Below are 14,777 nucleotides of genomic sequence, written 5' to 3'. Positions count from 1 at the left end.
TCCAGCCAGCCATTTTTGCATGAAAAACCATTAAAGGTTTAGAAAATGATAGGTAGGGAACTAAAAGGACCTAAAAATACCAACCTAATGTAACCTAGGGGTGTTTACTGGTTCCAATTTTGCCACATTAAGCTATGGGGGACCGGTATTGATTGTCTTATCTCTTAAGTGACAATTCGATTAATTTTTGTTCTCGTGTTACTAAACGTCTGCTCAGGTTGTGTATTGAGAAGAAATTTATTTTTGTCATGAGTTTTACTCAAGGAAAATCTAAATTTATATAATGCAGTAGGTTGCTGGAGTCTTCCGAAAAATAACCCTAGTTTGTAATGCAACTGATTAATTTATTATTAATTTCCAGCATCCCACAAATGGTTCTGAGAGGTTTATCCAATAGTATGCTGAATGCATGAACTTGGAAACTTTTGGAATGGCAGTATAATGGGCAGGCACTTTTTCCCAGCTTCATTAGTCAAAAAATTGATAAAGAAGCTGGATGTGACAATCACTCGCAATGCTAGGAGTTCCATTACAACAATTCCATTTAAGGCAAGTAATAATTGGTGACTGTGACAGGACTGCACTCAGGTGTACTACTCAGTGTTTTGGTTGGCGGAATGGTTCTCGGTGGATTTAGCAGTATTTGTTGTTGCATAGTTTATTGCTTACACCCCCTTTAATTTTGGAATCATGGAAGAATTTATTTTTGATCCAGCTGAGTTTTTGGGATCGGCAGATTGCCTTAGGCATCATCTTGTATTAAATAAAGAATATTAGTGAGTTGTGCTCACTGGTTAGGTGTTCTGTTCAGGGCTGCGAACACTAGGGCCCAGTTGCTGATAGCTGTAAAAAGTAAGGTAGCTCAGGGTATGGCTGAAGGAGAGAATTTAGCCAGGGATTTTGACAGTGTTGGTGATAGTGACTTGGAGCGAGAGGGTAGTGTGATTGAGGATGTGAGTGTGAATCCAGGCCTTTCTTTGTTTGAAGATCCTCCTCGTGCTGGAACTATTTTTGAAGGGCAGGCTAATTTGCAAATTAAATCAACTGTGTTCACTAACCCATTTTTGGTAGAAAACCCTGTCCCAGTGAATGTAGCCCCAGTACAGCCTGTAGTGTCCCAGGAGGACAGTGAATATAATTTAATATGCAAGAGGATAGAGTTAATGAAGCTCGAGTTTGAAGTGAATGAGAGGGTGAGGCGGTATGAGCTAGAAATGGCCAATGTAAATTTGGAGTTGGCTAGGTTACAAGGTTCTCCTAATAGATTAAGTACTCCCTGTGGACCATCTCCTGATAAATTTAATATAGGGGCAGCTCTGAAGTTGGTCCCTGTATTTGATGAGAGAAATGTGCCAGAATTTTTAAAGGCATTTGAACGTGTAGCTACCAGGTTGTCTTGGCCCACCGAGATGTGGACAGTCTTAATTCAGTGTAGGCTGGTGGGCAAGGCAATCCTGGTGTATAATTCTTTGGAGGAGGGTGTAGTCTGTTATTATTATAATAAAGAGAAGGCGTTGGTCCTCAAGGCCTGTGACCTTGTCTCTGAGGCCTATCACCTAAAATTTAGAAACTTTTCTAAGCATGATGCTCTTTCACTTGTGGAATTTGCTAGGCTCAAGGAAGAGCAATTTGATGATTGGCTAAAGAACCGACAGGTGGCCTCTTTCCCCTCCTTGAGGAAATTAATGGTGTTAGAAGAATTTATGAAATATTGTAGTAAGGAACTGAGAATATATTTAGAGGAAGTAAAAGCGGTCAGTCTAAGTAAGATGGCTCAGATTGCCGATGAGTTTGTTTTGACCCATCGAGCAGGGTCCAGTAATTTTGGGTGTCAAGTAATGAATTTCCAGTCTGCTAGGGCAAGTAATTTTAATAATAAATCTGGTAATGTTGTAGATACTAAGGTAAAACATTCAGGTGAGGTGTTCCAACCTATTCTAGGAATGAGAATGGTCAGGGAAGTGTCAAGCGAGGGGCACACTCGAGTCTTTTCCAATAACAGGTTAATGTCTTTTAATGTGAGTAGAGGTAGTGGGACCTGCTTTTGGTGCAATAAGCCCGGGCATTATCAGGCTCAGTGTAATGCCAGGAGGAGGTATCTCCAGAGAAAAGGTAACAATAATGGTCACAACCCTATATCTCTAATTTCAAATAAGTCTATTCCTACTAATCCCAAGGTTGAGAATCCATCAGTGATTGATAGAGGTAATGTGATCAGTGGTGATGGCGGTAATGTGAATCCATCTGGGGGTAGACAGTCATGACTCTATGATAAATATATCTGGCCTGGTAGACTAGTTACTGATTCAGGAGTCCTTAAGGTGAAATTTTTGCGAGACACAAGGTCTGCTCTGTCATTAGTGTTAAAAAATCGTTAGATAATTTGGTAAAATATTCAGGGAATTATGTGGTTCTGGGAGGGTTCCCGAACACGGTGGTTTCAGCTCCATTGGTAGAAGTTGAGTTATCCTTCCCTGGGTATAATAAAGTAACTGAGTTAGCTGTTGTGGAGAGTCTCCCAATCCCAGGTATTAATGGTATTTTGGGAAATGACATGTTGGACCATAAGGGTCAGGAATTATTACCTATTTTGACCATGGATGCTTGTCCAGTGGCCGTGATGACCCGGGCATCTGCTAAGGCAGAAAATTTTATAAATGATGATGACTTAGATTTAAGTAGTTTAGAAGTAAAGTTAGAAAGGCCCGGGCCAATAGATAGTCCTAGTAGTATTAGTGATAATATGCAACCTGATTGAGATGGTTTAATGTTTATTGAGGCTCAGAAACCAGAGTTTGATTTTGAGTTGGGTGACACAGCCGATTTAACTAAACCAAGGTTTTGTGTAATACGTAAAGGGTTTGTTATACCGGGGTAGTCTCCCATACACATGATCTGAGCAAGACTTCTCGAGTGGAGCAAATTGTGGTTCCCTCGCAATTTAGGGAGTCAATTTTGAGGTTGTCACATGATAATTCTTTTTCTGGTCACTTTGGAGTATTGAAGATTTTCAAGAGGTTGGCAAAATGTTTTTGGTGGCCAGGATTAAAATTGTCAGTAAAACAATTTGTTAGTAACTGTGAGGTTTGTCACGTGATGGGAAAACCCAATCAAGTAATCCCTAAAACACCTTTAAATCCAATTCCTGCAATTGGGGAACCTTTGTAGAATTGGTAATAGTAGATGTGGTTGGACCTTTGCCCAGAACAAAGACTGGGTCTACTCATCTCCTGACGATTATGGACAGGGCTTCTAGATTTCTTGAGGCATTCCCAATGAAAAAGATTACCTCCAAAGAAGTATTTGAGAAGCTCATTGAATTTTTCTCCAGATATGGACTCCCTCGTAAAATTCAGACCGGCTGTGGGACGAATTTTACGAGTAAGGTATTTAGGGGTAAGTGTGCTGACCTGGCCATTCAGCACACTACCAGCGTACCTATCATCCAGAGAGTAAGAGTGTGGTGGAAAGATTCCACCAGACACTTAAGTCAGTTCTAAAGAAATACTGCCATGAACAAGGAGAGGATTGGGAAAAAGGGTCCCCTTTGCTCTCTTTGCCTTACAGAACCATCCAAATTCATCTACAGGTGTAGCTCCCTTCGAGCTGGTGTTTGGACACAGGGTATGCAGTCTGTTGGAAATTTTCCACGAATTGCTTGCATCCTGTCAGACAGTTTCCTTGAATCAAGGTATAAGGGGCTCTGGAAGGTTTTGAGAAAATTGTCTGAGGTGAATTATGAAATTGAAGCCCCTGGGACCAAACGAAAGTGCCGGGTCTTTCATAATTAATAGATTAAAATCTTATATTTCCAGTAGTAAAGATCCTTTAGCTATTGCGTATGAGCCTGTGTCTATGGTAGTAGAACCTCCAGAGAATAACTTTGAGGACTTAGTTGGTCAGGTGTCTTCTGATGCTCTCTTTAATAATATTCAAAATCTAGAGATTTTGAAGGGAGGGCTGGACCATCTGGAAGCTACCCAGAGGGACGTTATTAATTTAATCTGTTCTTTTCCAGAAGTATTTCAGAGTTCGCCAGGTAGGACGAGGTTGCTTCAGCATGATGTAGATGTGGGCAGTGCTTCCCCCGTAAAGCAGTCCTTATCGACTAAATCCAGTGAAGAGGGACATAGTCGAGGAGGAAATAAAGTATATGCTGGAGCATGACCTCATCCAACCTTCGATAAGTCCTTGGAGCTTTCCGATTGTTCTGCTTAAAAAGTCTGATGGGAAGTACCATATGTGTGTGGATTACCATAAGGTTAATGCCAGTACTAAAAAAAGACTCCTTTCCTTTGCCCCGCATTGATGACTGTCTCAATCAGATAGGGTCTGCTAAATTTATTACTAAGTTGGATCTGTTGAAAGGATATTGGCAAGTGCCCCTGTCTGATCGAGCCAGGGAAATTTCTGCTTTTGTAACTCCCTTTGTGCTTTACAAATGTAAAGTTATGCCTTTTGGGATGAAGATTGCTGCATGTACCTTTCAGCGGCTTATGAACAGAGTCATTTGTGGTTTGGAAGGCACTGAAATTTATATTGACGATTTAGTTGTTCACAGCAATGATTGGCGAACTCATATGTTAAGGTTGAGAAAAGTGTTTGAAGCTTTGAGGGCTGACGGACTTGTTGTGAACTTAGGTAAGTGTGAATTTGGCAAGGCCAAAGTATGTTATTTGGGTCATGAGGTTGGTTTGGGACAAGTAGCCCCTAAACAAGCCAATCTCGAGGCCATTATAAATTTGAAGAGGCCATGCAATGCCAGAGAAGTTTGGAGAGTTCTTGTTATGATGGGCTATTATAGAAGGTTTGTGCGGAACCTCTCGGACATTACTAAGCCGTTAGAAAAAGGACAGAAATTTGTGTGGTTTCCTCAATGTGAAGAGTCTTTTATAAAACTTAAACTGGTGTTGGTTTCAAACCCAAATATTAATGTCTCCTGATTTTCAGAAACCTTTCATTATTGCGGGGGTTTCAAACCCAAATATTAATGTCTCCTGATTTTCAGAAACCTTTCATTATTGCGGGGGATCCCAGTGATGTAGGCATTGGGGGTGTCCTCTTTCAGAGAAATGAGGCTGGAGAGGTTCGTCCTGTGTCTTTCTTCAACCGTAAGTTATTGGCAGTGGAGAAAAGGTCACTATCGAGAAGGCGGCCTTGGCCTTGGTTCGTACTCTGCTACATTTTAAACCCTATGTGACTAATTTCTCTTTCCCTATAGAGATTTGGACTGACCACAATCCACTAGTGTTCATCGAGCAGATGAAAGGATCCAACCAGAGGATTTTAAGGTGGGCTCTGCAGTTGCAGGAATTCTCTCTGGTAATCAAACATATTAAGGGACCTGAGAACCGTATTCCTGATGCCCTTTCTCGTATGTAATCTTGGCTTATGTCCCTCCCTCGCCCTTCTTATGTCTTCATTGGGTTTGTATGAAACTATATTTCGTAGTAAAATATGAGGGCAAGTATGAGTGTGGGTATGAGTGAGTCCTTAGCTTAGAGTTTAGAATAGATGTAGGTTTGGGTAAGTGCGTTGTTTTTGTATTTTTACCCTTAGTAAGGTCTATCAGTTTTTTTTTTTTTTTTTGGGGGGGGGGGTTGACACACTCGTTCGAGTTTTGGTTTAGCCTTCTTTAAGGTGCACTATTAACTGGTTTGGTAAGTTTTCTTCGTGAAGCTATGCTTTTTTTGTCATGTGTATTGTAATAATATAACCTTTATTTTTCAGGGTTGTTCAAATATTTCTTTCTCTGGTTTTGTATCTCTAGAATATTATGTTAATTCCTTTTCATTTCAGCATTCTTACTGTATTTGATTTTTAAAAAATGTATTCTATGCGAATAATTTTTTTTGTTTTGGGGGAGGAAAGTATTAGGTTAACATAAAATTATTATTACTTTTGTTGGTTTACATCAGCCTTGTTTACATTTAAGTTAACTTTTTGCTGGGGAGGTTGTTCTCAAGGAGGAAAAACCTCGCAGTTGTACTATGAATTAATTGTCAGGAGAGGCTGGGAGTACAGTAAAAACAACAGGACTGTTTTCTATAATTCAGAACTTTCCACCAGGAGAACTTGACACCAGTACACTAATCTGTTAAGAATGAGGCCTTTTTATTATTTTTTTTAAAGATTTTAATGTGAAGGATGCTTGCTTTTATGTTCCTATTCACAGGTCTTCCAGGATAGTCTTTCGGTTCTCATGGGAGGACAGGATTTGTCAGGTGAAGTCTGTGTCAAGCAAGCTACAGCACCTGACAATTTTACAAGGGTGTTGGTCTCTTGGATCTTTTCATGCATACCCAGAAGTAATTGAGAAGGAAATCTGTCTCCCTCTCACTTTATTTGGGGAAATTGACTTCGATAATTGTTAGGCTCCAGTTAGGTTCCCCAAGCTGCCATGTGGAATTCGTCATGCCTCTAGAGCATGCTTTTTGTCTGTCCACTAATAGTAGAATTGATAATCCTCCTAGGCTCCTTGTTCAATCAATCAGTGTCGTCACTATCAGTGAATAGACTTTGTCAAGAGAGCAGTTATTTTAATATTAAAAGTATAAAAAAGCTCCCCTGATCTTGAGCTTTGTATTTAACTGAAGGGTTTGACAGGTTAGGCTTTCAAGTTTCTCTACAACTGTTTGAAGTACTGTTGATGAAGTTGGGGTTTATATAGAAGAATCATTTGAGGAATGATTTGAACAAGCCACATAACAAAAATGTCAAGTTTTGTGCTGTATCTCTACCCACCTTAATAAGAGGCAAATATGAGCTGGGTTATCACAGGCACTGTATAGCCCAAGGTATTTACTGGAGGTAGGCAGTATCCATTGTCTAAGTGTCAACAGTTGATCAAAATCAATTTAGCCCTTGCTGCAAATCTGAATAACCAAACTTTATCTTTGGTCTTGTAAGGTATGAGAAGGGCTTTTGAATTCCAACCAATTACGTCTCATTCTTGTGTATGTAATTTCTTGACCTTGCTATATCAAAGTCAAGGTCAGCCGTGACACATGAAAGGGAAAAGGAATGGGATAAAGAGGGTTTAGTTAATATAGCCAGCACAGTGTAAGTCATTGCCATTGCTCTTTGATACCCCCAACCCATAAAAAAACTAAAATCTGCTTGTGTGTGTAGGAAGGATGGAAAATGTATCAGCAAAGGAACAAAAACAGATTAAAATGATTGGCAACAGCAGACCAATGTACGCAGTATCTTTGCTACAGAAAAGAAACGGCGAGAACTGCAGATTGGTGAGCAAATATTCTCAGGTTGGAGCTGCTCATGTTGCTGTCTACAACAGGGTATCAGTTCTTGCCATAGCTTTATAATTAATGTCACCTTTACACAACAGTAAAGTGTATTCAGTGAATGTCTATTTACTGCATGTCATTTTCAAGTATTGTGTTGACAGTATGCTTTTCATGTTAAGGGTAAATAAAACTCCATGTGAGAAATGTATTGTTATTCTTCAAATTTAACAAATTAAAGATTTTTCACAATGACACCAGTAGTATGGGATGGGTTTACACTTTATGATCAAAATGATTGATTTTTCTGTGATAGTGTCAACTCCACTGTCTTGCAATTATTTTATCTCAATGTCATATATATAATGATTCATACCCATAGTAAGATCCTCACGTGATTTTTTTTACAAGTATACTACACTAAAATAAAGAAGCTTTTAATATTAGGGTTATGTAGCTAGTAAGTGCAAAATGTCCACCAAGTCTAATGCAGTGATGCACTATACACCAATTTACAGAATTTTTATGGAAAGAAATATAATAGTAGAATAAAATCTAGCAGTACAAGATTTGTGGTATAAAGTAGTGTTATGCATTACTGATACGTATACAAAAATACCCAAAAACTTTGTCTTAGGATGTCAACTAGTAACTTAAGTCATAAGTCCATTCAAGATTTTGCAGAATATTGGAAGTAGCTTTCCATTAATCTTAATATACCTTGAAATTTAACAAGCTAAAAAATAATGTTGAATAGTTAAAATAAAAAACTAGAAAACAAATTTTGCCTGCGGCCACAGTCAGCAACTACAAATGTATAATTCAAGGCTACAGTTCTTCTAAAAACTACATAAGCATTCTGTCTAACACTGTAGTGATTTTATAATAGTGCACATGAGGATCTAAGGGCAAGGATGTCAAAATGTTATGGAGAAACCTGTATAAAATTCATGAAATCTTGAGTATACAACAGAAAAACAGCTGAGTCAAGTGAGTAAACCGGGATTACATGTGAATTCTTCACTTCTATAAAAGTTTTAAGATTGCATTTGAAGGTCATCATTTACCCCCTAAGGAGAATGCAGTTCATAAGAAGTGAAGACAGTTCACATGTACTTCCAAATTTTTAACAGACTCCAAAAACAAATGCTTATAACAATTTTGTAGATTCAAGAACATGTATCTGAACAGCCAAATGATTAACAGTAGTATATAGCCAGGATACTTTCTTTGTTAGCTCCCAAATATACAAGATTTTATAGTTTTTATGCTCAATGATTACATGACTTATTTTATTCATTCTGTACTTCCTGGTTCATGCACATTTTGAGTAAAAGATATATATTTAGTATGGACAAGTTTCTTGGTCTTTCATCTTGAAACCCCCAAAATTTCCTTTTCAGTACTGGCATAGACATACAGCAGTGTAAGCTCTTATGCTGATTATAGTATTTTCACCACTGTATTACATCAAATTAAGAATGTGTTAATTGTTGTAATTATTTCAACTTGCTTGTCCCCTTAGTGAATGTTACTGAAATATCTTTTGTCATCAGGTAATAAGCACTCTATGAAGACATATAATGGATAGAGTATGAAAATTAGGACTTTACTGCTGGTTCTGGTTCAAAGCCTTTCAGTAGAAGGCCTCATCAGTCCAGTAAGACAGTGACTGCTATCAGGAAGTTATTTGCCTCAAGACAGTTGAAGAATTCATTTTTTGGAGTCTTGTTGCAAAGGTAAGACCCATTAAACTTTTACAAATATTGCAGGGTCAGACATAATTGTAGTTGTACTTTTCTAGGCCTTTATTTTAGTGTAATTACATGGCAAGCTTTTTTTCTATTTACATTTACTTAAAGTGATGAAATTACATGGAAAGCTTTTTTTATTTACATCAACTTAAAAGTGATGAGTATCATGTTCATTTAAGCTGTCATTTTTATCACCTTGTCAAGTTTTCTAATGAGTACCTATTGCAAAAAGAATATAAGTTTTCATTATTTTTGTAAGATTGCTTCTAGTATCTGTATTGCTCAGTGCAGGTGATTCAACCAGTGGTGTTATTTCAGGAATCCTGACAATTCAAAGTACAGGATGTTTTAATATTTGAGACTGAATTATTCTCATAGGGAGAATGTTGTAGCTGTTATTAAGTTTCCTAGTTGTCATTGGAATTAGTCTTCTTTTAAGTCATTTAGCCAATAGGAATTTGCTCAGAGGATTTTTCTGAATATTGAAAGGAAAAGTGAAAATTGTCCTTCCACTGAATATAATTGAAGTGTGTCCTTTTAAGCATTGCACTAATGAAATGATATTGTACTTGAAGACCACCTTTAATTATTTTCTTGTAATGTTTACAAGGTATATACACTCTTGCTCACAGTTAACGGATTTAAACTTTTTTTTTTTTTAATCAAATTTGTCTTGCATTACTAGTTCACAAGAGTTTTATTACGCTTATGATCTGCATTTCTTAGAAATATCTTTGACATATCTCGTAACTTTCAAGATTGTGCAAAATACTGTATAAAGAAGCATGCAAGACATTCATAATGAAAATGCATCATCATCATCATTATTGTAGTTTTCACTGAATAACAATAAAATTGATTCACTAAACACACTCAAATATAATAACATCAGGAATGCAAAATAAGATGAGGTATTCTCATCATCCCATATGTTATATACAGTTTATTTATCACAGGTAAAAGTAGAACAAGTCTTGTACAAATGAATATTCTGCAAGAAATAGTCTTGGTGCATACAAAAAGATTGTTTAATGTGCTCTGCTAGGGTAAATGTCGGGTTAAAAGGTCAGTTACACTCACTTTCTAATAATTTTTAAGTACAAGTTTCTACACATTAACATTATTAAAAGAACTCTTTCAAGTGCTTCATTCCAGTTAATAGGTGCTTTTTACTGATAATTTTAGTCAGATATCAGGATAACCCACTATACTGTGTTTCTTAATCATCATACACTGATAGATAAGAGAACTAAACAGGAATAAGGAAAATTTTATAATAAAAAAAGTGTGTGAATATGAAATGAATTGAATGTAGTACTTAAAAAGTATAATGGTCTCATAATAACTGCACACTTTAGAAAAGAAAGATCAAATAAGTGTGCATAAGTAATTAGGAAAATGGTTTTTAACACAAAGGTCTTAATTCATAAATGAAAAATGTGAGATGTATACATCAATCACTAATGAAGATTCCCATTTTTAAGTCTCGAGAGAGAGAGCCTTCTTGTGATATCATAAAAGGACTAGATCAAACTGTAACATATACAGCAATAATAAATTCAATAATGTACTGTATGAAACATTACAGGAGTATGTACAGAAATGAAAGAAAGATGCTACTGCTAAAAGTGCTTGGTCTTCTTCAACTGTGGGAAATGACATTCTAGCATGGCTATCATCCACTTCAAGACCAACTATGATTACAAAGGAATAAAATGGCGAAGTATTTCTCCTACTTTCTTCAAAGCTGAAAACACTAATACAGTATAATGACTACAGCAATTCAAAATTGAGATGGTCTATAACAAGAGGGTGTATGTTTGTGGCTAAATATTTCTGCACACTCAAACTACAAATCTAAAATACATAACATTTAGCACAAAAATATTTGCTAAGCACACATTGGATGGCTTGTTTGGATGAGATGTGGAATGAACTAGGTCAAGAGGTTATAAGAAGAGCTTAATTTGGGGAGGAATAGGACAGTACAGTACATTTCGAAAAAAAGAAAAAAAATTGAGCCATAAGTCAAGATGTTGGCCTTACAGACTATGACCATTTACGTATGTTCCGAACACTAAAGCATTTGTAAGCACAGTACCATACAAATTTTTATTAAAGTAACTGGGAAGTTATTTTTGATAAACAAAACTGACCTTTGACACCCATTTATATGGAGTGTTTGTAATTTGTCCATGAATAAAAATGCTTTAGAGTTGAGACCAGTTATTCAGACCAATGGTACATTAAAATTATTTGGCAAAAACCTTCTCTTTACACTTAACAGTTCCATTTGTACATGAATCTTAAAAAATTTACTTAGAAATAGTAACTTGCTCTATAAACCCATTATGCTGTATTAACCCTTAAAAATGTAGAAATAATGATCACATGGTAGTGTCATTGAAAGATTAATTGAGCTTAATTCACAAACCACCTCACCTGTTATCGCTGACTTTCACTGTGAGCCTTAAATGTTTTTCTTGACCAATTTATGAGTATGTGAAGCAATTAAAATCTGATTAACCATTTTATGAGTATGTGAAGCAATTAAAATCTGATTATTTGCTTGAATTGTATCACATTTATTACTTATCCAAAAATTTAAATCATTATGAAATATGTCAATTCTGATATTGCCTTATACCATTAAAGTGAATCGTAGTTTGACAATAATACAATCAAGTTGTGCATAGTACTTACTCCAATTACTGTACATATTAATCATAGCAATAATTTAAGCATTTTGTTACCAGTTAGAAGCAGAAGTTTATTTGGGTTGATCAAAAGGAAAAATTACATTTAGCTGATATAGTGTAGGGGTGTAAAAAGCAGTAGCTTTAAGGAGATTTTAGCATTACTTTATGTAAGTAATGATTAGAAATTTGGGACATTTTTAAATGGGCAAAGTAATTTTCCAGTGACCTGGAGTTGTACATATATTCACAGAATATATATTTATTCCTATTTAGAATGAAGATTTGGCCATTTAATTTTATTGCTGAAATTGAAAATTGTTCATAAAGACAAAACAAATAGCACACACTAGTTTCAGCAATTGTATTTGACCAGAGTTTCACATTCACCTGCTTTTCAGTATGTTAACAGCATGTACTGTCAATTTAATGAATAGGATTTAGAATTTCTGGCCAACTCTTCCTAGGATCATCAGTAATCTATGCTGAAACAACATCATATTTCAGCATGTATGCAAATAAGACTCCAGGATATATGATAACAGTTGAGGTAGAAAAAATTAACATAATTGCTGCATTTTATACAAAGTTGAGCACCCCTTTTTCCTCTCCTAGTGACCCTTGCTACAGTGCATAAATGGGTACCTCATATTTTAAAAATACCCTTAAAATAAAAAGTAGTTGGGTACTTCACATTTCCAAAGCACTGATAAAATAAGTAGCAATTAAAACATAACAATAAAAAATTGGTTTTGTCTGCACGACCACAATTTTGTATGATTACTGGTACAGCATACAGCAATAAAACAAAACCAATTTTATTGAACAACGAAGGGGGATAAAAAAAAAGTGATATATAAAAAATTATGGCAAAAGCTCCAAAATACAAATTTATATTTCCATAAACTGTATCCAAAACTTCAAAAATAAAAGTTATTTCACACAACCAATCCACTCCATAGTATACGTGGTCTAAAAAAATAATCCATGTAAAATGTGAACATTTTGTTTTTTAAACAAAAGTTTGAGGAAATTTATATAAAAGTGTCAAATGTTTTCAAGTGTGTGATTAAATAACACTTAATAGACCTAACCACCAAAACCACTATGCCATTGTTTGCCAATTTTCTTTACTGTTTTTTTACAAGTAGTAACTTATTTTCTAGTGCTGCTGCTGGTAAGTATTCCCATGGTAACTAGCTCACTATTTCAGGAGGGATTTAAAAGCTTTATTAGACCACCTCCTAGTTTAACTATAAATATCTTTGGATAAAACTAGAGCATTATTGGCACACAAAGTCCATTTTAGTTGAGTGATAAATCAAGGTTCAGCACATCAAGGCCCTCTACTATCTCTCTCTGCTCCTGAAATAACAAACATAAACAATTTCTTACCACATCAAAATTGACAACAGCTCTTGCATAAAATATTTTTCAATTTCCTCACAACAGTTCAAGTTAAATATGGTGTCCAAGCCTTAAAATGATAAATATATGAATGTGCTATTGCAAATGTTTAAGCAAGGTTTTCATTTCTTGCTTCTAAATAAACAGATAATTTTGTACACAAGTACAGTAACACTACAACCTTCTATTTGGACAACAATTTGTTTTTAAAACTAGCAGTTAACAGATTCAAGAGAAATATGATAACTAACCAGCTTGTATTAATCTTTGCTTACGGATGTGTGTTTCATTGCTGGCTGGAGGGGCTGGAGTGTTAGCAGCAGCTTCCATGGTTACAACTTTGTGTTCCACCTAAAGTATAATTTTTTTATATGTTATTGATGTTCAACATATTTACAACAAAGTGATGATGCTATAGTAAGTGCATTTCTTCAATTTTATTAGTTACTGTAGTATGTACTGCATATTTTTCAGATGTGAATATCATTGCTTAGTCTATAAAACAAAATCTGTTCAGAACCTTAATTTAGAATCATTACGTCATTCAGTAAATGCAACAGGTTTGGCATGGATAAAAAACTAAATAAATTGTGATTTTGGGGGGATGAAACAGTAAATTATGCATGACAAATTGAACAGAAACTCAAAACCTTGGAGGTTTGTTTGTTAAATTATAATGCACAATTGAAAATTTAGGGATGAAAAATAAACTTGTAATTATGACAGAAATTACACAAATTTTTCTGATGTACTTCTTACCTTTTCTAATTGCTGCTTTAGGTCACTGACACCACTTGCTAACTGAACCTGACTGCCTTCCAGTTTCCTTTCTACACCTTTTACTATAGCTATGCTCTGAAGTGCAAAAGCAAGACATCATTATTAACATTTTAACATGAAAGTTCCAAATTAATGGGTTTAAAAGAAAAAAAGATGTCATTCATGGAAGATTTGTTCACTCTCAAGCTGTCTTCACAGTGCATATGAAAAGATATGTATCATGTATTACAATTAGGTTTTATTAACATGCAATTTGAAAATTGTAACAAAATTCACATTTATGAATGCCTTTGTTCGCACAGGAATACAAACCCTCAGCTTTTATCTTTCAGACTGAGCTGGAAACCAGTCGAAACTTGATAACAAGATACTCAAGCTGAAGGTTAACAGATGGAGGTGGCAACTGAGTGGGTGAGTAATCACCATCCACTGACCACTGCCTTCAGTTTTCTTTTGGCCACTGTGAAATACAGACATGCTGCTGTGCTTTCCATACCGAATGGTTGAAACATTGGTTGTGGATAAGTATTCCTTACTAGTACCTCTTTTTGTACATGAACTTCCCTGCCAGATATAACTTAGCTTAGGTCTTCTGACGTCACGACAGAAAATTCAAAACATCGCGGCACACAGCTACAGGTAGGTCAGGTTGATCTACCATTACCCGCCCGCTGGGAGGCGGGTGTAAGAACCAGTCCCTTTCCGTCAGATATTTTCGTTCGCCGGCTGGACCCCACAAAACACCTGTTGTCAGTCACTTACGATAGTTGAAATTCGTTTCGTTGGCCGACGATTGGGATTTGGTGAAGTTACACTTTGGTTGTTGGCTTGGCATACGCTTTGTTGGACTGTTTTTGGATTTTTCTTGGAGTCTTTCTTTTCTTATCTTGCATTCC

The 14,777-nt window shown here is 36.0% G+C and overlaps 1 protein-coding gene across 6 annotated transcripts in view; it reads right to left on the bottom strand.

The window, feature by feature from the left end:
* Positions 1-7,444: 7,444 nt before the first annotated feature.
* LOC135208521 (uncharacterized) overlaps positions 7,445-14,777 on the bottom strand; it is a 298,023-nt gene continuing 290,690 nt past the window's right edge. For 5 of the 6 annotated variants that reach the window (XM_064240800.1, XM_064240805.1, XM_064240801.1 and 2 more), the window contains exons 7-9: positions 13,861-13,956; positions 13,353-13,452; positions 7,445-13,059 (exon numbers count right to left, since the gene is read on the bottom strand). In XM_064240800.1, the coding sequence (XP_064096870.1) occupies positions 13,031-13,059; positions 13,353-13,452; positions 13,861-13,956 (225 nt within the window). In that variant the 3' untranslated portion in view covers positions 7,445-13,030. The remainder of the gene's footprint in view (positions 13,060-13,352; positions 13,453-13,860; positions 13,957-14,777) is intronic. The other variant, XM_064240804.1, reaches the window with a different exon arrangement.

Source organism: Macrobrachium nipponense, chromosome 35 (assembly GCF_015104395.2).
Source record: "Macrobrachium nipponense isolate FS-2020 chromosome 35, ASM1510439v2, whole genome shotgun sequence".
NCBI lineage: Eukaryota > Metazoa > Arthropoda > Malacostraca > Decapoda > Palaemonidae > Macrobrachium > Macrobrachium nipponense.
Note: the sequence above shows the minus strand (reverse complement) of the source record. Positions and strands in the feature narration are given on the sequence as shown.